Source organism: Rhododendron vialii, chromosome 10a (assembly GCF_030253575.1).
Source record: "Rhododendron vialii isolate Sample 1 chromosome 10a, ASM3025357v1".
Taxonomy (NCBI): Eukaryota; Viridiplantae; Streptophyta; class Magnoliopsida; order Ericales; family Ericaceae; genus Rhododendron; species Rhododendron vialii.
The window spans coordinates 10473725-10500467 of record NC_080566.1 but is presented as its reverse complement, the minus strand read 5'-3'; the positions used below and the strand labels follow the sequence as shown (position 1 = coordinate 10500467).

Below are 26743 nucleotides of genomic sequence, written 5' to 3'. Positions count from 1 at the left end.
TTTTACCATGTTATTCACACTAATCCACAACTTATTTCTCTTCATTTTTCCCTCTATTTTTTTCTTTAACCCGCCCATATACAATCTACAATTTATGGGTTAGTGGAAACAATTTGAAATTTTTGAAGAAATTGTCCATAACTTATTGGTTCACAGAAACGCTCTGAGGCATCCAAAATCAGGCTTATTAGTATGAAAAAACATCATTTAATAAAAGGGGGTAAACACAAATTTCTGAACTTATGATGAGTTTAAATTGTCTTGTCTTATTTTTTAAGTTAGCTTCTTTTCATTGTGATTTCTTTTTAGACATTCAAAATATTTGACTATTCAGATTCGTCTCGACAATAAAAATTTTCAAACAAATATTAAAAAATAGGGATCAAATTTTAAAATGAGTAGTGATTTCTCACCCCCTTTTTTTTGATAAATGCACTACATTTTTTTTTGTCTTTTAGTGAAATTTTTATGTGTAATTTTTTCACTAAAAGACAAGAAGTGAAGTGAATTTATAAAATAAGGAATGTGAAAATTACTTATTTATAAATATAAAATATATAGGCTAAAAAACCTGTGAACTTTCATTTATTTTTTTCTTTAGTAATTTATTGTCAAACCTTTTCAATTCTACTCTTCAAGATGAAAAAATATAAAATAATTGAACCCAAATTAACAAAAAATTGACAATAAAAACAAACTCCAATAATAATGTAAAGTACAGTAGATAATAATTTAAGCTAGACCTAGGCTTCGTAGAATGATCCCATTTTAAGCAAGCAGAACCATTTAAGCAATCATAAAAATCTGCCCTTTTGAGGAGCGTTTACTTATCAGTTATATCATAAAGGTTTCGCATTCGCAGTACTCAACTTAACGATTGCTTCTGTGCACGACTCTCCTCTTCTAGCCTCTTCTTCAGGTAAGAAAACCGACCCTCCTTCCTCTTTCAATTTCTACATTCAATTCATATATGCACAAATACAAATTAGATCTTTTCTTGAATTAGGTTTCCACGGTTTTCTCAAACATGTGTTTTCTCGGTGTCCTGTAAGTAAAATCCCGTTTGAAGATCACGTGTCTGTGCGGAGCTGTTGGTTGCGTTTGTTTGCCTTGTGTTATCTTTGAGTTATCTTTTGATGGGTTTGGATCGGATGCGCTATTAGTGTTCCCTTGCTTACAGAGCCGGCCACGATTTTTCAGGGGCTTAAAGCGAAAAATTAAAGATTGGGTTCTTTTTGCTAGACTATTAAGAAGGATATACCACAAAGGAGGGGCCCCTGAAATTTAAATTTTCTTGGGGCCGCTTCTCTTCTTCGGCTTTAGCTTAGCGTCGGCTCTACTTGCTTATAGTTTATGTCTGAATCATAATAATATAATGAAATCCCTTTCCTTTGAATTGGGTCTGATTTCGTGCCTAACTACTAGAAAAATTAGAAATTTGGGAAATATCAACGGTCTTTTGTTTAATATGTTATATGGGATGTTGGTTTTTCCCAAATCCTGAGTTGGTTGTGAGAGCCATTGTTGCGAGGGTTAGAGATAGAGTTTGTTCTTGGGACAAAATGTCTTATTCATGAGTATAATATGTCGTGTAGGAATTGGAACATTTCTCGTTGTATTTTCAGTAGAAGTTTAGAAGATGTTTAGCTGAGGTCTTTAGCTGTAGCTTGTTTGTTGTTTTGACTATGGGTATGCCCTGGGATTGTTGAGCTGTCTTGTGGTGGAAATAAAATTTAACTTACCCAAAAGAAATCATATTTACAAGGCATACACAAGGCCAACTTGTCTGATTATTGAGTAAAGCATGTGCTTTTAATAGTGAAACTTTGATTTGTTACTAGATTCAGTGAAGTAAAAGATCCCAGTGACTGTGGTCTGGCAATGAAAAGCTTTTTCTGTTTTTGTTCAAAATGTGCATGGAGATTTGTATATCTCATTATGTGATGATAACTGTTAGGTCTTCAATCAATACGTGTATTCATACATTGTAATACTTTGTTTTTTTTTGGGCTTTTTCTTGGATATTTTGATTGAACAGCATACCCAATATATGAGCTTGTTTGGCTGATAGAATATTTCTTTTGTAAGCTTCTTAGATAAGAACTCTCTTGTTTGGCACTTGTCTTGAGTTCAAACTTGTCCTGCACTCTGTGCGTGGCTGCAGCATACGTTCTGCGCTGAGTATGAAGCTAAGCGTCACAGAATGGGACACGGACAGAGTACATGAAAATTATACTATTATGAGGGGCACGGACACAGCGGGACCCTTAAATATATATATATATATATATATATATATATATATATATATATATATATATATATACATACATACGGGGCAGTTCTGGGGACACTTAAAAAAAACCCCCCAAGTTCCCGATCGAATTTTGATGTTCCGAGCCGCTCAATGTAATCAGAACGTGATTTTAAGGGTGCCCGTGAGAAATCAGCAAAAAAAATGACTGGGAAGGGCTTCATCCGAATAGTTTTTTATTGAATTTTATGGAACGGTTCAATAAAAAACTGCTCAAATCAAGCCATTCCCGGTTAGTTTTTTTGCCAGTTTTTCACGAGCACCCTTAAAATCACGTTTTGAACACATTGAGCGGCTCGGATCGTCAAAATTTGATCGGGAACTATGAGATCGGGAACTTGGGAGGGTTTTTTTAAGTGTTCCCGGAACCGCCCCGATATATATATATATCGGGGTCCGAGCCGCTCAATGGGTTCAGAACGTGATTTTAAGGGTGCCTGCGGGAAATTGGCAAAAAAATTAATCGGGAAGGGCTTGATTTGAGCAATTTTTTATTGAACCGTTCAATAAAGTTCAATGAAAAACTGTTCGGATGAAGCCATTCCCTGTCATTTTTTTTGCTGATTTCGCGCGGGTATCCTTAAAATCACATTCTAATTACATTGAGCGGCTCGGATCATCAAAATTTGATCAGGAACTTGGGGGGTTTTTTTTAGAGGTTTTTTTAAGGGTCCCTGGAACTACCCCAAATATATATATGGCTTTGTATATTCTAAGTTGATAATTATATGACCATTGTGCGCGGAAACAACCAACACTGATATTACAATTTGCAGTTCTTATCTTTTTCTTGTAAATATTATAATCTAAATGAGGGTTTATCTGGTCAAAATATGTTCATGAAATTAATAAATTGACCCTTGTCGTGTCTAACTTGAGACACTGGTGTTCCCGTCTTCCCGATGCATGTCTCAAGTTGATTGGACATGCCACCGGTGTGAATCTCATACTCGGAAGGTTCCTGATGTGTCGTGTGTTCCCTACCTGACTGACAAGTAAGGCTTGTTGGTGCTTCATAGGTCTGACATGCCGTGGACATGCCGGAAAACTTTTGGGATATGGCACATGGGGTGTCGAATAAGTTTAATTGATTTTTTTGAAGTGGGACACGTCGAGTACACGGCATGGACATGTGGGGACACAGCAGGGGTGGATATGTAACATTTTTTAGTTTTTCGATGGTAAACATGTTATTACTGTATATATCTGGGGTTTAGTGTAATTAAGTCTATATAGACTATCCTAACACATCAATGGAGGAAAAAAAAGGCGGTCTTGAAACCCTAGATGGCTAGATCGAACACAGAACACTTTTCTGGTGTGGGATATGTGTTTGTCATTTTTAGTTGGACACTTACCTAGAAAGTTTATTTAGTATTCAATTTCATTCCCCAATTTGGCATAAAACTCTCATATTCAGCATAAAAATTGGGTCATATATGTCAGAAGTTAGTTATTGTATAGCCCACACATAACGAAATTTTGGATCTCAGTTTCAAATTCCTTGTAGTCAATGGCTCGAGTATGGGTATACAGTATACTCAAGGAAATCCAATCCCCAATAAGAGGCGGATTTGGTAGTTTGTTCAATATCCCAATTGGAGGGCGGTAAAGGATATCCCCAATTGGAGATCAGATGTAGAATATGGTCCCACGAGTCAGGTACTACCTGTTGTCATCCCTAGATGTAGCTTTGTCTTGACTACTTATTTGATTGTTTTTCAGTAAAAGATATTTTTTTCTTATTCTTTGTTAGGGAAGAAGTTACTATTTTATTATGAGCTCATATACGAAATTGGTATTTGTATGTTATATGAGATAATATAAAAGAAAACACCATCTGGCCAATTGTGTGTGTATAAACATAAACAATAATTGGCCATATTTACAATTATATTTCTAAGGCATATATGTAACTAGAATAGGGAACGTATTGGGTTGGGGCGGGTGCAGGTATTCACAGTGGGATTATGAAACCGTACTTGTCCCATACACGAGCGAAGATTTTTTAAATTCCACCATAACCGCTCGTATTGGGATAAAATCAATGGTATGCCATCTCAATTGGGTGTGGGGCAGGTATACATTGGGCTGCGAATTGTCATCCATACCTTTTTGATGTGATAGTCATATCTTGGAGAATATTGTCGGATATCGCTCAATACAAGGCTGTATCACGAATGCCAACACACATCCAGATGCGACAATATCAATACCTGCATGAAATAATCCGTGTCACTTTGTGAACCCAATTTATCTCATAATATGAAAGGAAAACATAATAAAAATGTTACTCACTCTGTTCCTAATTGATAGCCCACTACAAGAAATCGTGCTACTTCCAAATAAAATGACAGAGCCCTTTCATATGTAATTTTCGTGCTAAATTGAGATTTAATTTGGTGCCAAAAAAAATATTTATGCATGACATTGCTTTATTCTTTGATTTAAAAAGTGGCACAACTATTCGTAATGGACTGTTCCAGGGTCCTTGACATAAGAATTAGATGTGTTCCATTAAGACAGTCCGGTATCCGACACGATATAGTATTGGAGCAAACAAAACTCTAGACAGACATCTTCTTTCATCCCATTATCAGGGGGACGCCAAATTTTTTCTGCTTAACCACCACTGCACTCACGGGGGTGAGCTCACCGGTGAGAGATACGGTTTTTGGTGCTCAAAACTGTAGTCTCTAGTATTTCCCATCTTACAGTACTTGTTTTTGCAGCAGCTGAATGCTTCGAAGCTATATCATAGCACATCACTGTTTCCTGTTAGTTTTGTGATGATCAGAATTTCTTGGTGTTGATATCAACTACTCCACCTTATAGGGTTGCCATTTGATGGAACTCTGTTTGGTTATACACGTATCTTACACACCCATGTGATGTGGAGATTTTCCGTAAAAACTAATGGCTCTTGTTTACTCAATTCCATTGTCTACATACTTTAGCAACTTACTTGGTCTTTTGATCTTATTTGTTTTTTGTAAGTACTAAAATGGGTGTTTTTAAAAATAACCGAAATGAAATGAGTGATAAAGGATCCAAAGTTTTATGTAGTTAACTTTTTTTTTTTCCCTTCTCTTTCCTCTACGTTGTGGTCAACTGTGAATGATGGGAACAAAGATATTAACTTGCAGTTTTTCTCCAAAAAATCTGATCGGATGGTCTTTGTATGACTTTATTGAATCAGAGTTTTTTGCCTGTGACCTAGCATTTTATGCGAGCTGGAGTACCATGTAATCTTATTGTTATGTATGTTGTGTAGATGGTACATGCTTAGTAGAGAAAACAGTGTTGGTTATAGATTCATAGATAATAATTTGTGGCAATATATATAAAAAGAAAGTGTCAATTTTATACAAATCAGCGCCGAAATGGACCAACCAGCGGCGCAACTTGACCAAACCTTGTATGCTTCAATTTAATTTGTTTGCCAAGTAAAAAAATACTAATATAAAACCAATAGGAAATGTGATGACTACTCTTGGTGTAGTATGAGACCACTATCTGACGTATTGTAAACCAATATGTAGTGTTTTGCAAAGGGTGATGGGCTTTAATTTCTTGTAGTTGTAGAAGGACTCAAGATACCTATTTGAACTCATATAGGATGACTAACGATGGCAGCTAGAATGATAAGAGACCTTTATCTGTTACCGATGAAACTCGTCCACAATTGTTATTTCAAATTTTGGTTTATGAGAAAAATACGAACCTGTTAGTTTATAGTGTTTAATTTTAGGTATCTTGATTCAATTAAAGAAATTCCAAACATCATTTCAAGCTGCATTATTTTTCACATAAATCCTGTGTTGATTCATTATCTTGTAATGTCTATCCATGTCCCTTCTTCACCTCCCCACAATTGAGCACCCTTTTCTTCCTACATTAGAAATTTTACTATTCAGAATTGGTGTATCCATCATTATCATGCTATACAAATCAAAGCACCTAAACAATGGGAACAATTAAAATTGCTAGCTTATAGAAATATTTGTTAGTTAGCTGTTCTTGAGATTTGCACCTCCCTCTCTTCCTCTTGAAGTTATAAACAGTTGGTCGACAGACTCGATGTTCTTTTTAATACAAGAAAAGTGAATCAGCTACAACCTGTTAAGGATCCAATAGCATCCAATTGCCCGAGCCAAGGAGAATAATGACCAAGGAGGCAAACCAAAAGTTCTTGTGGTGAAAGTACCAATGGGCTACCAACATGATTCAGTTTGTAGAGTATGAGGCAAACATCTAGTCTCTATAATATAGCAAATAGCTTAAGAAAGAATTGTTTTAACCTTTAACGATGATTAACTTGATCAACTTAAATTGAGCATGTATTTTATGCATATAGTTGCAACATTGTCCTTGTCTAATGTGTTATAATGTCGAGCCTAAAGTTTAGCATGCATAAATTTGGGCCGAATATTATGACTATTGTTAGACAACAACTATAGTTGTGAGTACTTTGTAAAAATGTATGTTTAGTTTAACTTGGTGGCCACTACATAACTATATTTTCTTAAGCTATTTATTCTATCTTGGCAACAATAGATGCTTTACGTATACCGTACACATTGAATCATGGTGACAATCCATTGGTACTTTTGTCACAAGAGCTTGTAGGTTGCCTCCCGAGTTGTGTAATCTCCTTGGCACGGGCAACTGCATCCCTATTAGGTCGTAATAGGGGAAGAAAGGGAGGTGCAATGCTCTTGAACGGGTACTGAAAATTTTCTCGATGTTTCTATTTTCTCCTTGTTTATGGACTAAGTAAAAAATTAAAATTTGAATGCTGATAGGCCTGCAAACAAACCGAGATGTTCACGAGCAGCTCGAGGCTCAACTTGTTATGGGCTCGGCCTGTTAGTATACGCGTCAAGCTCGAGCTCGAGTTGTAACTCGGCTTGAAAGCTCGGCTCGTTTGTGTAAGCTTGCATTTAATAGAGGCTTGTTTGGTAAACAAACAGAGCTCAAACACCTTGATTATTTAAATGAGCTGAGATCGAGCTCGATTATTTGGGCTTTACTAGAGCTCAAGCCGAACTCAAACACTTCAAAGCTCGGCTCGCCGTGGCTCGTACAATGATTAGGATATGTCAATATTGTATTGTAGGATTATGAATCAGTAGTTGCTAAAGAGTTCTAGAATTGCAGGGAGGCGGAAAAGGACTGGGGTACAGGATATAAGATGAAGCATGAACTCATGCTTTAGGTGAAATTCATTGCAAGGGGAATGAATTATTTGAGATTTCTTGATTGATTCAAGCTATCAAGAATCAAACATTGGAACTAACTTTCTCTACATTAGTTTTTAAAAAAAACTGAAGATACAAGGTTTCAATGAATTATATTCGGTAATAGAGGATGATGCTATAACTCTTAACTGCTATCAAAGCCATCCAATCTGTGCGCAAATAGATATGAATGATTCTTTGATTCTTTCTATAGACGCAATAAAGTTAGTAAAGTGATCGTGTTACACTTGAATGTATACTTTTATGATTCAAACCTGTACCCAAAGAAAATGGATATATTTAAAATGAATGTATAAATGCATTGTTCTCAAGGTTGATAACTTTTATTGCTCTATTTGTCTTGTGCTATGCATGGGGTTTACATGGCAAATACTGGTGACATTGATCTCATGGATGTGGCATCGGTAGATCTTGACCCTTCTTGTTGTAAGCACGTTTCTGGAAACTATAGTCTCCAATCATGTCCTGAGCTTTTTGAGTTTTTTCTTTTTCCGTTGTCTTAACCAGATACTAGTCGTTACAAAGAGAGGAAGGGAAAGCCCCATTGCATAGGTACATTAAAGGGAAGGGTTCTGTAAAGCTAACCAAATTTTGATTCTCCAAAACTAATCATCTAGAACTCTTAGCTTGACTGTACTGAACCGAAAAGAAGTTCCACTTCATCAACCAAAACATTCCACTCTTCTGGTTTGAAGATGATGAGTAGAATTGTGGAGAAATGATCCACCTAATTAATTTCTATTGACCCTACTAGGTGGCATGTACGACTATTATATTTTACCTCATGGTTTCAAATTGGGAGTTGAAAATGTGAATTTTTTGAATCATGAATCACTTTGATTTGGTCATGATATTTGAAATATATGGAAAGATATTTTCATGTATATGATAAGGCGAAAGGATATATCATATGTAGTATGAGAGAAACTTATTCACGGCTTCGTGCAATCTCAGCCATCCGTTTTGGCAATCAATGGTCGGAATTTAAAAAAATCTATTCACGCGAAGAGTTAAACTCTTCTAGTGAATAGTTTTTTCAAAATCCGGACCATCCAAAACACATTTGAACGCGCGCGATTGAGTGCAGTAAATTAGTTTCACGGCTCTGCCGTAAAAAAGTGCGTATTTGGGCTCCATCCAAATTCCAATGAAAAGATAGTCTCAAATGGTGAATTGATGAATCTCAAATGATGAATTGATGAATTCCTGCCGGTAATATTTCTGCGAATCACCCCAAGTCAAAAAATTTCCCTGCAATAATTGCTCCTCTGTGCATCGTATTCATTTCACGAACATGGTCTATTAGCCGTAGGTTTTTTGGTCCAAGGAGCTAGTTCAGTCTGTGGCTGAGAATGTCTTGTTTTTTTCAGTAGAGTGGCTTTGTATGCCCTTGGTGTAATTGTTCTCTCTTTTTTTTTTTGTGATGATCTGGGGTATGCCCCTTTGATCCTGCAATGCGCAGGTTTGTTTCAATAAACTTTAACTTAACCAAAATAAAAAACATGGGTTCAAATGAGCCCATGTACGGTTCTCTCGATTTGTCAGTTAAGGCAAGTTCCTCGGTATGCACTACGATTTACGATCATTTGCAATTCACATTTCATGTTCATATTGTTTGTATGGTGAATCAAATCGGTTTGTTGGGTTCATTTCACGTATATATGCCAAAATATATTTGTTTCATTGTGTCCAGTGGTTTCATGATTTCTTCTTCTTTTTCTAGAGTTAATTTTGTTTCTTCTTTCCCCCTTTTCTCCTAGAAGTTGTGCATGTGGCCCTAACCTTCCAATTATACTTCTGCATAATTTTCAAAAGTACAACTTAAATTGACTATATTCCAACAGTTACATCAGGCATCTTAATATGGTTTTGTAGATCTATTTGGTCATATTCAGTTTGTGATACTATGTCATAACTTCCATCATATTGAGTTTATGATTCTGATTTAAAGCATTTTGACCACTTTTTGTTGTTATAAGGTTCTCTGTTGATTCTGATTTACAGCACTGTGTTTGTTGTTATAAGGCTCTCTGTTACCATGTCATTTGAAATATGTCAAACATCAGCTATGAACCCCTTTTGGCATACCAATAACTGAACTTTTTGAGGTGCTATGATAGATGTTCCTGGTGATACACCTGTGAAGCAAAATCTCACATTGCTTGGGTACCTAAGTAATGTGAATTATATAAGCGTGAGGGCACTTCACTTCAATAGCTAGTAGCTTTTGGGGTTGTTTTCTACACCTCTACCCAAGACGTGTGTATCGTGGTTTTAGGTACTAGGGACAGGTAGGGTGTGTCTCTTCCCTGCACGTTGTAGATGTTGCTAAGTGAGCACGCTGCGCATGAGAGATGATGGGAAGTGAAATCCCATGCTGCCTTGGTGCCAAAGTAATGTCACATATAACTAGCTTTGGTGCCAAAGTAATGAAGTGAGGGCACCCTCACTACAATAGCTATCTTTTGGGTTGAGTTCTACCCAAGACTGTAACAATTAGACCATGCTACTAGTGACCTAGATAGCTTGGAGTTGGGCTATATGTTTGGAGCTAAACGGAACTTGCATTTGATTGGAACAAAACTGGGAAAATGGTAAAAATTTAAGGCCTAATTTTTTTTGTTTTTGTTTTGAGGCTTGGTCCATTTTGTTCATTGATTTTGATCAGAAGGATGGGAAGATTGAACAAGGTACAGTCTAGGAAGCAGGATGGTTGAATGAGTAGAATCATGGATGTCATCTTCTTGTTGATGCCTATTAAATATCTTCTTGTTCATGCTATTAATTATCAATCAAGTGGCTGCTAGGAAAAACATACTTTCTTGCATGTTTGCCTCATAGAAACAACGATAAGATGGAAGTAGGCGAATTGCATTAGAAAATATGCACTGGTGGCAGTAGGAGAGTCTGAGCACAGATAGCATAGATGCCATGGATGCATCTGCAAACAAAATGCAACATTTTTTTGAAGAAAAAGACCAGGCAAAAAGTCTTCCAACTTATTTTTGGCTGTTTAAATCGGTCGTGTGGATGAACAAATTTCATTTGAGGTTTTACTGCTCATGGGAACCCCAAAGTGATCATAGTACAACTATTCAACATGGTATTCACAAGGGAATTAGGAAAGGCTAAAAGGAACGTAGGTTGGACATCCTATTTAGGGATGAAATAATACACCGTATGGCTTCTGTTCAAGGATATTTTTCGTCGTTTTGTGGCTTGGTGCCTGCCTATATAGTTATAACTTTTGGTTCACTTGACAGTGACATAATCTGAATTGGGGTGGTCAGTTTTTCTAGTGGTAGCAGCACTAATTGTGGCATGTGTAATTTTGTATTTGTACCTTATAACATATTACAGTAGTTGTTAGATAAAAAATAGTGTGCCAACTGTGCAAATTGCTATCTTACGTGCAATTATAGAGGATGTCTATGCTAAGGATTTTCTTTGTTGTCATATACATGCTTCCTGTCACTGTGGTATAGTTATTGTGACAGTTACCAAGTAGGAAGTTTATTTTTCCTTAGTTACATGGATTTCGTTTACATCGAACTTAAATTTATGATGCTTTTGCTTTTCCAATCCCTTTATTGCAGGTGATTTTCCCTTTCTAAATTCGGTCAAAAAACCAAAGAGTGCTTTTTCATCAGTTTGACAATGGAGCTTAATACCACCAAAGATGCATTTGATCGTGTCACAAAGAAGCAGAAGCTATCCACTACGAAATCTCAAGAACTAATTGAACTGCTTGGCCAAGAGATAGAAAACGCATTGTCAAAACTCCAATCATCCCCTGATACTACTTCCCAACCGGATCATAACGTGATCCTGAGTGAACTGAAAAGCAAATTGAGTGAGATTGCTCCACTCAGTCAGATGGAAGGCACGCAGAAAGAACTCAATATAGCCCTGAGCAAGTATCCAAAGATCCTTGAAAAATTGTTCAACCCCGACATAGCAAAAGCTTATAGAAGTGTCGACTTTGATACTCACACAATTAACCAGATAATTGCTAACCATTTCTATCGGGAGGGCATGTTTGATCTGTGTGATTGCTTTGTAAACGAGGCCAAGGAAACAGAAGCGGCCACAATGCGAACTCCTTTCATGGAAATGTATGAGATACTCAATGCCATGAAATCTAGGGACCTAAAGCCGGCACTGACCTGGGCTGCTGCCAACCGTGACAAACTGAAGCAAAACGGATCCCACCTTGATTTGAAACTTCACCGTTTGCAGTTTGTGGAAATACTTCAGACCAGAGGGAGAGACGAAGCGCTCAACTACGCTAAAACTTTCCTTGTTCCCTTCGCTTTGGACCACATGGCTGAATTCCAGAAGCTAATGGCATGTCTATTGTGGGCTGGAAGGCTTGATATTTCCCCCTACGCTGACTTACTTTTGCCAACCCATTGGGATGATCTGATCGAGGAGGTCAACCGTCAGTTCTGTAATATTCTTGGACAGCCTTTCCAGAGCCCGTTGAGCGTGACAGTTGCTGCTGGAGTCCAAGGGTTGCCGACACTTCTGAAACTGATGAATGTGATGATGGGGAAGAAGCAGGAGTGGCAGTCTATGAAGCAGTTGCCCGTGCCAGTGGATCTGGACACGGAGTTTCAGTTCCATTCGGTGTTTGTGTGTCCAGTGTCTCGGGAGCAAGCGAGTGAAGAGAATCCGCCAATGTTGTTGTCGTGTGGGCACGTGCTGTGTAAGCAGTCCATAACGAAGTTGTCCAAGAATAACAGCACAAGGCCTTTCAAGTGTCCGTACTGTCCGTCGGAGGTTGAAGTTTCTAAATGTAGGCAGTTGTACCTCTGATTTGTGGTTCTTTCTCACTTAAATGTATTGAATTATTATTTCGTGTTGGAAAGACAATGTTTGGTGTTGTTTCTTGCCGGAATGCGGTGTTGATTGTGGCAAAATCTAGTATGTTCATTGTGTTAATGTGTAAAATGCATTCAGTGTACATAAAAAGTGTTCTTTGCACATTTTGTTCTCTATGAAATGAGAAAACAAGATGGTTGTTAAGTGGATTATCACTCAGAAGGCATTCTCTGTAGGCTGCAAAATGGACGGGTTCAGGCGGGTTCTCAGTCTTAACAAGTCCAGCCCAACGTTGTGCCCGAGCGTGCCCTAGCCTGTCCAGGTCTGGTGACGGGCTCAATGGTGTTTTAAGGCAAGCCCAACTTGACTTTCATCTAGAGCATCTCTAATGGGAGATGTTAATTCCAACGTGGACATGTTAACGGTAACAATTGACACCAAAAGTCAATTCAACCTAACAATCTTCTTTGATACCAAAATCTACGTGGCTTTGAAGGGAATGACAAAATTGTCAAAGTTGACAACCACCCTCCTTCATGCCAAATTTCAAAAAATGACCGTTTGGATTGACATAAGGATTGATATTAAGGGTTAGAGAGGGATAACTTGATGTCATATTAAGATAATTTGGCATAAGGGTTGAAAAGGAAGGCTTTGATGTCAAATTGGAGATGCCAAAATGCCACGTAAGCCTTCAAAAAACATTTGACATCTCCAATATAAAGTCATGGGTTGGAGATGCTCTTAGTGAATTCTCAGGTACTCAGGTTGTCTAAAAAATCAAGATTTATCTGTTTTTTAAGAAAAAAAAATATTTTCATGATTCTTCTGAGGTTCTTATTAGAGAGACAAGTAGTGGTGTTGGTTGTTTATAACCTGTACAACTTAGAAGAATCCCGCATTATTTGAATATGAAATGCATTACTGACCAAAAAATAATAATAATACTTAGGGTATCCACAATGCTATAATCAAAAATGAATAATCAAAAGTTGTCACATCAATTTTTGATTATCCACTTAAGAGATTACTAAGATTAGCAATGTAGAGATCCATAATGACATAATCAAAATTGAATAACCAAAAGTTGCCACATCACCTTTTTAAATTACAAAAAAACTAATAACTATGAACGTAGAAATAGTTTTTTCTAAAAATAATTTTTGAGACTAATAAAAACTATTTATTAGAAATAGAAAATAATTTTTAAACTTTTTAAAAAAAATAAAAATAGTTTTTGTGTAACTATGGGTTTTGAAAAAATAAATTTTTATATAAGAAAAGGTTTTGAGAAAAAAATTTCTTATACAAAACAAATTTTGAAAAAATGAACAATTTTTTTTATTTTTAAAAACAGTTAAAAAATAATTTTTTAGGGGGAAACAGTTTCAATTAAAAAACAATTTTAAATAATTTTTTTTTTAAAACATTGTTGAAAAAGAAAAAGAAAGAGAGGGGAAAAGGGAAGAGATATAACTCTCTTCTCTTTTTTTGTAATGATGTGTGTATTTGATTGAGAATGTGAGGTTAATTGAATTTGGTTATTGATAAAATATTGTTAGTTTTGGTTATCCAAAGTCCAAAATTTGATTATTTCTAAAAAGGTTGCTAAGCTTGATGATAGCATTGTGAGTCATATTTTGCACAAATATTGTTAACTTTAAAAAAACTAGCACTTTTGATTATGCCATCGTGGATACTCTTATATGACAATATAGCATTTTATGTACATATCATATCATAAATGAGACCAGTGATCATTTCGTAAAACATACACACAAATATTGAATGGTTATGTACCCACCAACACCACTACTTGTCTGAAAAATATACTAGACAGACAGGCGATTGGACGGTATCGGTTGGGCACTCCATATGTATAGTCATTTCTCGAGCCAAATAATCACTTTTCTATTTTCAAGCCAAGTTTAGCAAAAGTCATTTACTGCCTCGTCACCATTTGTGTGTTGTTATTATTATTATTTTTTCCATTCAAATCTCTAGGAAATGATTCACCTAATCTAACGGTGTGATGGGTTAACTTAAACACAAATACCTTCGCCATCATCAGAAGAACTTCGCCAAATTTTAACAAACTACTACTGGAAGAGCATCTCTAACCCATATGTCCAAAATGAGGTGGCATTGCGCGCAAACGGTCAAAATAGTCAGACATTTGCAATTCAAGTCCATGTGCCATTCTTTGCTTCAAATTCACGTGGATTTGATATGACATAAAGGTAAAGACAGCAGAATCGATGTGTTTCAACTTCGATCTGCCCTTATGGCACCATTGGCAAACATTAGCTTTCATGCCTTGCTTTCGGCTCTTAGGTTCTTATGCCAAAAAATGGAACGATACGCAACAACAGAGATCAGTAGGTCTGGTCGTCTGTACTAACAGGAGTGAAGAATGACCCAAGCCGGCCACAAGAAGGCAAGCAGAGTGATGGGGCGGTGATACCAGACGTCAAGGAGAGAGAAGTGAGTTGGTCTCTATGAGAACTTTCTTACCTTTCCTCTCTCCTCAGCTCTTCATCTAGTTGCCCACGGAATACATTCTTATATCTCGAGCCCCGCCTCTTCCTGCCAAATTTGAAGGCAACCCCTTCTCCTGCCAAATTCAGTTTTGTTCAAACAAATGTGACGGTTGGTGTGATTAATTACCGGCTTCAAATTAGAGAAATGTTATGGTAAAATCTCGTTTGAAATGATACGGTAGAAAGCAACGTACGAAGGGTTCACAAATATTTCAAAGGTATAAATAAAATAAAAGAGTTTAGGAGAGAGAGAGAGAGAGAGAGAGAGAGAGAGAGAGAGGGGGTTAGATGTCAATCTGGAGATGTCAAAATGCAACATCAGCCTTTAAGATAATTTGCCATCTCCAATTAGAGAGTGCAATTTTATTCACCCTCCTTAGAAGAAGGTGAATATTACATTCCCTCTTATTGGTTGGAATGATATGGATCCGCCACAAAGTGATGTCATGTTTACCATGCAATACATTTTTTGATAAGCATGACATCACTTTGTGGTGGGATTTACATTATTTTAACCAATAAAAAGGAGGGTAATGTTCACCCTCTTAAGTGGAGGGTGAACAAAACTCAACTCCCAATTAGAAGCCTTCAAACCCTTACGGCTGTTTTTAAATACAATAGAAAGTCTATCCCTACCGCTCTGTTTCATGGCTCCCCACACTTCTCTATTTCATTGTTTTCCCACCGCTCTCAATCTCACCGTACTTTTGGACGGTCCGGATTTGAAAATATTTTTTTAAAATTCGGACCATTAGTAGCCGAGATGGATATTGAGATTGTTGCAGTGCGGGAGCGGTGAAACAGAGCGGTAGGAATAACACTACTTTCCATGTAAACAGCCTTACACTTGTGTCTGGTAGAAAATAGCACAGAAACAGGTTCTTTTAATTTGCAGTAGGAAAGTAGCAGATAAAGGCCACCTTTCATTTACTCCTACTATTCACTCGAAAGGCTTCAAAGGTGCGCAATTTAAGGAAAACTATCCACTTTTCAAAAGGAGACAGCATTTGATTACATATGAAATGTCCATGCATCGCTTTTTCTGTCTTAGGATTCATGTCTCATTGCTTTTCCATCTTTTTTCCCCTACGTACTTGCAGAGCTTCTTTCACTTTTTTCTCCCGAATATTCACGAAACCCGTAGCAAAAGTTTTTTTTGTTTGGTTCCGCATTCAAAGGTGTTCTGACCAGCTTATATACACTCTAGCGAATTCACTCCTAGATCCGGTCAAAGGCCGCGCGTCCACGCTAAAATTAGAGAATTCACAAAAAAATATTTTCTTACGGCTTGACCCAAGCAATGCTAAGCTCGGTTGCTAAGCTGTTGAGAGAATACAAGCCTTGTTCGGTTTGTGATTTTGGATTTGGGAGGAGAGAGACAAAAAGAAAAATGAGAGTAATAATTAGAGAGAAATTTTTTTAGGGATAGTGCACAGAGAGAAGGAACCGAACATAGCCTGTACAATGATTTGTTAAGTGTGCCTAACAAATCACATGGTTAGGCAAATAATGTGGTAATTTGATATCTTGGAATTTTTCTTTTTTAAAATCACATCATGTTGCCTTAGACGAAGGAGGTCTTGGGTTCAAGTCTATGTAAAAACATCGAACCCCCTTGGTTAATTTGTTGGCATACAAATATTCCGCTAACCCTCCCAACTGATGTATACAACATAATTTTTTATTTTTTTTAAAAAAGATAGTAACGGTCATCTTCGTATTTTATGGCTACATTGCTTTATAATGAGATCGACTTATTCTTTTTTGATAACTCAACAGATATACTAGGAGTGGTCACCTAACAACTAATTAGGGCCTCAAAAAGTCTGTATTCTCGAGTTCAACTTGTACCCCCATGTTGCATTGAACATGCATGTCCAATAAAACTTTTCTATTTTAGCTTTAAACCTTAAAAAATCAAAGACACCATGCATATGGGATTTGGCAATTTGGTTGAGTACGTTCTTGTGAATTATTTTCGTATCAAATTTATAATTGATGATTTTCATTATCCATTATTTCCGTTTGACCAAAAAAAAAAAAAATTCATTATTCATTGGCACATCTTGAAATTGCCCTCCAACTTTAAAGATTGGAGGGAATACAGAGAAATTGTACACATTTTTACTACCTAGTACTTACTCTCATAGTGGCCCCTTGTATTTGACAATGAGCTAGTGGAGATCATGGAAGTGGATGTGATGCATCCACTTACTAATAATTCAGGTAAGTGGGCCTTTTTAGTTGGAGGATTAATTCATGTACGCTACCGTTATGAAATATGGATCACAATCCACCATTTTATTGCTTGGATGCATTCCTTTCAAATATGTACGTCCACATAATTCCCTAGAGCATTTTTTAAAGTAGAGTACGTATTGTTTAATGGTGAAATTTAAATGGGTCACTGCTAGTAGACGGTGAGATTGATCTCTCAAGATCATTTGAGCTACGTGTAAGCTGGCCTAATTACATCTGGTTATAAATAAAATTAAAAAGAAACTTAGAGTAAGCGGCATAGCCAAAATCAATAGTGTTGATTTTGTTTGTAATTGGCATTATCCTGTCTTCCACATCCAGCCGCACACCCCATTACCTCCCACCTACTTTGGCATTTACGAACCAAATCCTCATCCAATCACAACACTACTTTAGTTACATACTCTACTACACAATAAAACAACCAAAAACACATGATCATCATCATCATCATCATCATCATACGGAAGAAGAAAAAAAGAAGAAGAAATGAAAGCCCCTTGATTTGCTTTTACACAATATTCTTCCCAACAAAATGATTACAACCCCCACAACCAACCGCACAAAAACAAAAAAATGAGACAACTTTTAGTTGTAATCATACAATTAATGTCTATGTTATATGAATTCATATTTGGGTCCGGATGTTAGGGACGGGTACGTGTCTGAGTCTCGAATTCATCTAATTTGCATTTCAAGAATACTCTATTAAGGAGGACACATCGGAATATCTACAGCTTTCGGTATTACTCCATATTGATTTTGTCTAGAGCTTAAATCATGCACAAACATAATTACTTGGTCTGTCATTGGCCCTTGTGGTGTTGTAACTATCATATGGCCGAAAGAACGGTATGGGGAAAATGTTTGATATAAAAGCTATGCTTTGTTTGTTAGGAACTATGTAGGGGTTTTTTTTTTTTTTAATAATTCAAGTGTCAGTGTCAGCTTATTCACATCTCAACTTACTATTCGTGGGGCTCAACGCAACTGTCCACTTACTAAGAGCTTAATTATATCCGGAGCGTATGAACTAACTTCAAATGAGTTGATAGTATCTGATAGATTTCGAATAGAAAGATCAAATAAGTTTAGTCGATCCTTGACCACCGAGAGCGAACTCCTCCGTGGGTTAAACTACTGTGTAGCTTTGTTGGGATTACAAACTAACTCGAAGGAATAATCACATATCCGGCGCAAATATAAAGCTCAAAAGTAGATAATTGATGAGTATACAATATTGTAATGTTGGTAGTGATGTGGTGTAACATTACACTTTGGATACCCTAATTAAGCCAAAAAAAGAAGAAGAAAGTCAAGTGATGACTAGTTAATGCCAATTGCCATGCCGCCATGTGCCATTCCTACCTAGATGGCCGTTATGCATTGATCATCACCACACATGACTGCCAATGAGATTCCAATAATTGGACCATTCAATTGGAATAAACAATCGCCTTCCTCAAGTTTGAGCCCCATGAGGGTGATTGGAGTTTAGGATTATGAGCCGTCTTCGACTTTTATCTATTGTTTAAACCCAAATTTAAGTAAAAATGTGGATCAAAAGCTCTATTTAAATGTCTTACCCAATGTCATGCCCTTTTTTTTAAAAACTCAAATCTTGTGCTTATTTGGTTTTTCCTCCAAATTTGAATCAAAATAAATAGCACATTGATAACTATTATAGAGTGAAAAGAGATGTCGAGAAAAATGAATATGAGTTTGAGTCTTCTCAAATTTGGATAAGAAAAAAGGATAAATCTCATAACGGGTGAAAAATGGGTATGACATTAGAAATGAATATTAAAAGTGTTTTTACCTAGATTATGAGTTTTGAGTAGAAAAATGTGTAAGAACTAGAGATGTTCTAAAAATATTGGAAAAAACAATCAAAATTCAAGAGCCAGAAAGTCATTACAAAATTGTACGTACTAAAAATTCCACTAGAACAACAACAATAAAGACAAATAACACAACCACCTCACTGACCAATCAATCAATCATAGTGTGGGGGTTCCCTACCCCACTCTCTCTCTCTCTTCTCTCTCTCTCCTCACACTCTCTCGCTAGCTAAAGTACTGTCTACCTCTGCAGAAAAAGGCCCGAGCCGTCGGGTACTGCTTGTCGCTATTACACCCCCTGGGCCCTACCTTTATCTGATTACTTGACTTATTTTATTCTATTTTTTTACAACATTAATCCTAATTTTTCCTTTTTTCCGTATACCTTGAAAACAAAACAAAAAACCTCCGAATTGGAATTTAATACTAAATATTTCAGAATCTGGCGTTTTCGAAGCCGTGCAAGTCGCTAACCCTATTCACCGACTTCCTCATGATCGCCACCTTAGCCAGCCTCTCAGCCGCTCTCCAAGCCGAAGTCGGCGTCAGCGGCTCGCCCTTCTCGTCCAAGAAAACCGCCGCCTCCCTCTCCGTCACGTTCCCCCTCCGCCGCTGCACCTCCACCTCCGTCTGCGTCGCCGTCAGCTTCTGCCGCCTCCACTGCAGCTCCGTTAGCTCCCCGTCCAACGCTCGAATAAACTCGTCCGCGGAAGCCGATCTCGACTGCACTAATAAAGCCCGAGCCGACGTGAGCATGTGATGCGCCGCTGTATAATTGTTGCGCTCGATTAAAAGCCGAGATTCAGCCACGGCCCGGGTGGTGAAGAACAGGCTCCTCAGCCGTTCGATTGATGGAGGAGTTGATGACGATCGAACGGAGTGGGGACGTGGTACTAGTAAGGGCAAGTCTCTGGAGTATACGAGCTCCTGAGTTGACGGATCCTTGTGGCAGCATCGGACGGACAGGATGTGGTGGGCCCTGTTAGAAGACGATGGGACTTTTAATTCCATCAAGAACTCCCTCTCCTCCTCACCGTATAAATCCCCTATCCGGATCGAACCGGGCTCGATAGACGACGGCCGGCTTGACATCGAATAAACCGCTGATATTTCCCCGGGCGACGAACCGGAGAGGAAACCTAGCTGGAGACGGAGATCTTGAACGACGACGCTCAATAGACCGTCGACGCATTTGGCGAAGGCGTCGTCTGAAGGAGCGTGGTTGTACGCGCCGCTGCTGCCCTGGCCGAATTCGACCGAGTGTACTGGAATCTCGAGGTGGGCGAAGCGCGTGGTGATCGATTTCACGCTCGTGGAGGTCCGTTCGTTGTGGGATTCTGACAAGACCAGTATGCTAGCCACGGGATTCCTCTCCCGTCGATCTTCCAGAACCTTCGCGGCCTTCTTGACAGCGTCGCTCGCGCTGGACGCGATTGTTTCGCCTTGCGTGGAAACGATTGCGTCGACGATGCGGCGCGCCGAGACGCGGCCGTTCGCCGTCATCCGTCGCAGCGGCAACAGCCGTTTCGACGTGGTGGCGAACGCTACGATAGACAAACGATCCGTCGACGAAAGAGAAGAAACCACCAGCCGCATCGCCCTCTTTAGCACATGGACTTTCTCCGCCGACATGCGGCCGCCGACGTCGAGAACCGCCACCAGATCAATCGGGACGCGCTGCCTCGCGTTCCTCGGCGGAGCCCTCACCTTCAGAACGGCGGCGTACGTCTCATGGCTCCGCCCCACGGACACCACCGCCGCGTCCGGCGACAACACGACTTCCACAATGCCCGGCCGTTGCTTCACCGGACTACTGGCAATCGGGTTCACGAAGAATCCTCGGAACTCCTCGGCCCCGATATTCTCACTGTCATTGCCAGCCTCATTGATATCCTCCTCGTTCTCATCAGACTCGGGTATAGGATAAAACCGAGTGGCCGATTTCGGCGACATCAAGGGCTCATCATCGTTGTAAACCTTCAAATTCGAATCAGGCCTTGTAGACTGCTGCTTCCTTTCGTTATTGTTACTATTACTATTCGTTCTCGCATCCACGACAGCTGATTCCTGGTTCTTCTCCTGGAGATCTGGTTTATTGAGCTGGCTGTTGTTTTGGTGGGAGGTCAGTATGGGCAACTCCTTCCAGTTGCAGCCGCATACCGGGCACACCAGAGCACCGCCCCCTTGGTGATTCTTCAAGAGAGAAGCGATGCACGGGAAGTGGAACCCATGGGAGCACTCCGCCGTGAAGATGGCCCGACCCTGACCCGTCTTCACGCTCTGCAAACATATCCCGCACTTAACCTGCCCATTTTAAAAAACAAAAGCAGCAACAGGAAAAAGCTAGGAAAAGTCAGAAAATCACTCATCAGATAACTTTTTCGAATCCTTTTTGATTTCAGAAAGTAATCGTGAGGAGCTTACTCTGGAGATGCGTAAGGTGGATTTGAGGAGAGAGAGAGTGGAGGGGGAGCGAGGAGAGGATGGGGTGGAGGAGCGGCTGAAGAAGAACCTGGGGCTGTTTTTTGCTGTTTTGCATTGGAGCTTGGGGCTGTCCGGTGGGGTGGGAAGGGTTGTGGCGGTGGTTCGGCAGCGGAGGGTGGTGGGGCTCGGGGCGGACTGAGTGTGTAATCGAGGTGTGGATGGATTTGAAAAGAATCTGAATCTGGAACCGAATCGAGGCGTGGTGGTTTGCTCTTCTTGCTTCTCTCTGTTTCTGTTGGGATCCTTCGAATCTGAATCCTTGGAAACCGATGTGCAAAATACTCTCCTCCATCCATGAACCATTTTCCCCAATTTCTCTTCCCAAATCTCTCTCCCTCTCCCTCTCTTTATATCTGGAATATTTTAGGTGCTATGCTAGTGTGGCTTATCCATGGAGATTGTTGACCCAATTGATTGGAGCAATCCTCCTCATTTCTTCTACAGCTGTTTCTTCTACTATTTTGCTGTGTTTCCTCTTAGGAGTATTTGGATTGGACCCGAAATAGCACTGTTTCTCTCTCTAGAAAGGCAGAAAATTTACGTACTCGTTTGAGGCCTTTCTCTCTCCAGAGTTTCGTTTATGAGTTTATAACTCGTTTCTTCGAGTGTGTAGGAGGCAAAGGCTTTTTTACAAGGTGTGGTAGGATGTGGATATATCCGGTAATCTGAACTATTTTGTATAGTAGAATTCGTCATGAAAATTAATCTCATTAAAAATGACATTTATTGGATATAAGTAAATATGATTTTGAATCTTGAAAAATTAAATTGAAACACCAACTTGGAATTCATTAATTGAATGAAATTTTAGCATTATAAAGTAAAATAAAATAAAGGAGGGAGCTGATAACTACACTCTCGAAAGAGGATGCCAAAATTAATTTGGGGAGTGCCAAAATCTATTCCCATTAAAAATTAAGATCATTAAAGTGAGACTAATTATTTGCAAAGAAAAGAAGAAAAAATGGACGGTACATTTATTTGCAACCTCTGACCTACCCCATAATTACCTTTAAAAAAAAATCATAGCATTTTTCGAGTATGAAAGTAAGGCCCCGTTCCAGAAACCTTCTTAAAAAATAAGCAGCTTATTTCACATTTTCAAACTCAAAAATAATGTAAATGAAAAATAAATTTTCAATTTTTTTTGCATCGTATAAAAGATCTTAATGAGATTTTTCAAACAAGATCCATAGTGCATATTTTTAGATTTCAATAAATCCCTCATTTTTATGCTTGAAATTACCTTCTTAAAAAATAAGGGCTTTTTTTGAGTTCTGGAACGGGGCCTAAGTCATTATTTCTTCGGATAAATACATAGATCTCTCTAATTTTTACATAAACATTACAAACACTATGTATTAAAATATTTTTTTTGTTAAAAAAAATGTAACACGACTTCTTGTAACCCACACCAAGTAGGAACGGGAGGAGTATTTCTATTTTATCAGCACTCGAAATAAATTAAATAAGGTGTTGGGTCTGGGTTTATATTTATTTTACTACTAGGGTGGTTGGTTACTGGCAAATTGGGGGTTTTCGCACTAGTTGGGGGTGTGGTAAGTCAACGGGGGAGTGGCGGGTTTTGTTTGGACTTATTGATTCTCACTGCTGGCTCTGGACTGTCTGTCACCCGACCCCTGACACCTGCAGAGAGATCTCCTATAAACGACAAGTTTTTCAGCGCCGGGTGAGCACCGGCCAAGTGGTGCCGAGTACAATCTCGGTCGTCCAAACATATTTTGAACGGTTCAGATCTGTTTGGATAATTTTTTAGTATAAAATTATCAAAACATTCCCTCAAGTCCAAATAAATCTGGACAGCCGAGATGCATGCTCGGCACCTTGTAACCCGTGCCCATTCGACAATGAAAAATTTATCTCTAAAAACCCCAACCCCCCTTTTCTTTCTTTCTTTCTTTTTTTCTTTTTTTTTTCCAAAAGTTAGATTAATAATATTCATCAAAAGATCTCATTGGAGAAGGTTGGAGATCTACAGATCGGATACTCCAACAAAAAGAGTGTATAAGTGCATAGATGTGTCGCCTTATAGTAATAAGAAGAAACCCCCCGAAGAATGACAAAACCGCCCAAAGGAAGACAAACCCCCCAAAGAAAGGACATTATTAAAACAAATAACAAAATAAAAGAAGTACCACCGAGACATCTGCCTTCACTCTTTCGCAACCACCTCGATAGATTCGTAACCACCACATCTGCTTTACAAATTAGGAACACATCGTTGGGAGGTGGTCGCCCAACAAATGCGGTAGATGGCATCAGGTTACAGATTTGAGAAGATGGCAGCTGAGAACGGTGGTGGACAATATCTTACCCGCAACCACTGAAACCGAACCTTCGAAATGTCGCCGAAAAACGATTTGGCTAAAAAGTTTCCAATGGACGCTTGAACTTCAGTCGCAGGATTGAGAGAGAAGACGATTCGACGGTGGAGAGAAGATCGAGAACAAAGGGAGAGAGATCGGAGGGGGGGAAGTCGAAGGGGAAGGATCCCTCCCCTCCGGCGGCCTAAGAAGGGGGGGAGGGGAATGAGCTGTTGGCGGCTAGGGTTTGGAGATTTTGAGAGAGAGAGAGAGATAGAGAGATTTTTAGAGATTTCCTTTTTTTTCTTTTTTGTTAAGGCCACTTCTTTCTCAAAACAAAAATAAAAAAAGATAAGCTATTGATAGTGTTCCGATTTACCCTCTCAAAAAATATGTAATATGAATCTTATTTGATAGATTTACATGAGATCTATGAAATCTTGCAAAAATAATTGAAAAATTATTTTCATAAACTAGTATTATTTTTAAGTTCGAAAATAAATCCTAATTTTTTAAGTACTTATTTTGGACTGTGGAACGAGGCCTCATACACCCAAAAAAAAAAAAAGAAGTTATGTGGGACTTTTACTTCTGGATCTCATACTAATGATTGAGCCATTAAATCTGTTTAAAATATATTTTTTAATTTTTTAATCTTTGATAAAAATTAGTTCAATCATTATTGTGGGACTTTTACTTCCAGATCTCATACCGATGATTCAGCTAGTCAATTTGTTTAAAGTATTTTTTTAAATCGTCGATAAATATTAGTTCAATATCGATAAGAGCTTAATCAATTCATTAAATTTTGGGACTCTCTGAATTTCGGTACCAAGAATTGAATTGATTAAAACAATTCTCACAGAGAGCTAATATTTTGTAAAGAACTTTAGCAAATTGTTTTAAACAAAGGGAATTGATTTCTACACTCCTTTTTTGATCATATATAATCCCTTTTTTGTCTTATTTGGTGTGAATTTACTCTATTGCCCCTTAATGTGTAAAAAAGATAACTTATGAAAGTGTAAAAAAGTAAATTCACATGAATAAGAACAAAGAAATGAGTGTATATGGTAAAAAAAAGAGAGTGTAGAAATCAATTCTCTTAAACAAATTGTATCATTTTTTGGAAATACCAAGGTCGATCCCACACAACATTTGGGTTGCCCATAATTTTTTTTTCCTCCCTACCCCTTTGCCATCCACCCAAAACCATCCAACCTATTTTCCTCTTTCATTATTTTTACACACGCATGTGACTCTTCTTGTTTTCTTTGATCAAGACATGTGCCCTACCGTTTCCTGTCTTGATCAAAGAAAATAAGAAGAGTCATGTGCATGCATAAAAAATGATCTCATGTGCTTAAGAATACCCGTAAGAATTTGAACCAAAAATCAAATGAATTAATCAAGTCCTTATTGATTTTCAATTGACCTGAATTTTTTATTGAGTCCCACAAAAAAATACAATAAATATATGGGGTTTTACGTGTAGCTCCTATTTTGGACCCCCTCTTCTTGCGCACTCCAAAAAAAAGAGAAAAGAAATGCACCGTTAAGAATTTTTGGAATATGTTTTCAAAATTGCCCCTATAAAAATGTCTAAACCATTACAATCCAATAATAAAAAAGTGTACCCCAAAATTCTATGAAAGTGCCTAAATTAGCCTAAACCATAGGGTACCCTAGAAAGTGCCTGAACCTAATCCATAGGGTACCCTATGAAAGTGTACCTTATGAAAGTGCGCAAATAATTTTTCAACCAATATGAATATTGTTTGATAGATCTGATTGAGATCTTTTAAACGGTCCAAAAAAATTAAAATATTATTTTTCATTTTCGTTATATTTGAGTTTGAAATTACTTAGAAAGAAAGAAAACGGAACAGAATCTTAACCACGCATTGGTGTGAGGTTCATTTCCAAGTGTATAAACCACTAAAATCATATAATAAGAAATCGTACCCTAAAATTTTATGAAAATGCCTAAACTCTAGGGTAGAATATGGTACCCTAGGGTTTATGTACTTTCATTGGATTTAGTGAAATTTAATAGTATTTGAAAGGTAAAAGAGTACTAATTTTATCATGAGGTTGTACTTGAAGGTAATTAAAAATTGAGTTCATATTTAATGGAAATTAAGTGCTCTGTTTCTATTCTTGGAGGTAAAATTCTCTATATTGAATGGCTAAATCTCGAAGTGGATTCCACATATCCGATTTACAATTGGTGTATATAGTTTTTTTTTCTTTGTTCAGCATCGCTTAAAGGAAGAAATTAATACGAACAAGGAACATGTGTGAGTCAAGAGATTGTGATAATGCTTCGGATAGTCTTGCCAGCGCGCGCACACACAAAAACTACGAATTGATTTTTTTTATTCTTTAAAAACAACAAATAAATAAATTATTAAGAGCATTAACTCCCTTTAATAAGATGGTCCTGATTTGTATGTGGAGGTTAGCTTGGTCATTTCGGACATTTATTGCGATTCCATTATTAATGCTTGTGGGAAATAATAACGGGTGCATGATGGCTACCTTACCTAGCTGTTGTGAAATTTTTTGGTGCCGATCGGGTACCATGTGGCAGTATTCGTCTGCGATCTCAATTGTCTAAACGTATTTTAAACGGTCCAGATTTATTCTCTCTCTCTCTCTCTCTCTCTCTCTCTCTCTCTCTCCCCTCACCCAACCACTCTCTCTCCTCTTTTTGTCTCTCTAAAATTAGATCACCGACAGAGTACCACATGTGTGATACGGTCTAGGTTCTCTCTCTTTCTCTCTCTCTCTCTCAACCACTCTCTCTCCTTTTTTTGTCTCTCTAAAATTAGATCACCGATAAAGTACCACATGTGTGATATCCATACGGCACCCAAAAACTTCTCCCTTGCTG

At 38.1% G+C, this 26743-nt stretch overlaps 2 protein-coding genes across 5 annotated transcripts; one reads left to right on the top strand and one right to left on the bottom strand.

Moving 5' to 3' along the window:
• Window positions 1-717: 717 nt before the first annotated feature.
• On the top strand, window positions 718-12603 carry LOC131303335 (protein RMD5 homolog). 4 transcript variants are annotated; one of them, XM_058330150.1, is made up of 3 exons: window positions 750-919; window positions 8083-8127; window positions 11172-12603. In XM_058330150.1, the coding sequence occupies exon 3, from the start codon at window positions 11233-11235 to the stop codon at window positions 12391-12393; it is 1161 nt and encodes a 386-aa protein (XP_058186133.1). In that variant the 5' UTR covers window positions 750-919; window positions 8083-8127; window positions 11172-11232; the 3' UTR covers window positions 12394-12603. The 4 variants fall into 4 exon arrangements, with proteins under 4 accessions (XP_058186130.1, XP_058186133.1, XP_058186132.1 ...); XM_058330149.1 differs by lacking the exon at window positions 8083-8127 and adding an exon at window positions 6944-7040; XM_058330148.1 differs by lacking the exon at window positions 8083-8127 and adding an exon at window positions 6937-7040.
• Window positions 12604-19112: 6509 nt separating this feature from the next.
• On the bottom strand, window positions 19113-22121 carry LOC131303334 (E3 ubiquitin-protein ligase WAV3-like). The gene is made up of 2 exons (XM_058330146.1): window positions 21464-22121; window positions 19113-21343 (listed from the first exon to the last, which is right to left on the bottom strand). Exons 1-2 carry the CDS (start codon window positions 21824-21826, stop codon window positions 19475-19477), a joined length of 2232 nt encoding a protein of 743 aa, XP_058186129.1. The 5' UTR covers window positions 21827-22121; the 3' UTR covers window positions 19113-19474.
• Between the last annotated feature and the right edge of the window lie 4622 nt (window positions 22122-26743).

What these genes read in the sequence shown, in the direction of transcription:
- LOC131303335 (XM_058330147.1), top strand. Translation starts at nt 11,233, where the DNA reads ATGGAGCTTAATACCACCAAAGATGCATTTGATCGTGTCACAAAGAAG.
- LOC131303334 (XM_058330146.1), bottom strand. Translation starts at nt 21,826, where the DNA reads ATGGTTCATGGATGGAGGAGAGTATTTTGCACATCGGTTTCCAAGGAT. An exon ending in CCACCTTACGCATCTCCAGA is followed by an intron (nt 21,344 to 21,463) that starts GTAAGCTCCTCA and finishes TAAAATGGGCAG; the next exon opens with GTTAAGTGCGGGATATGTTT.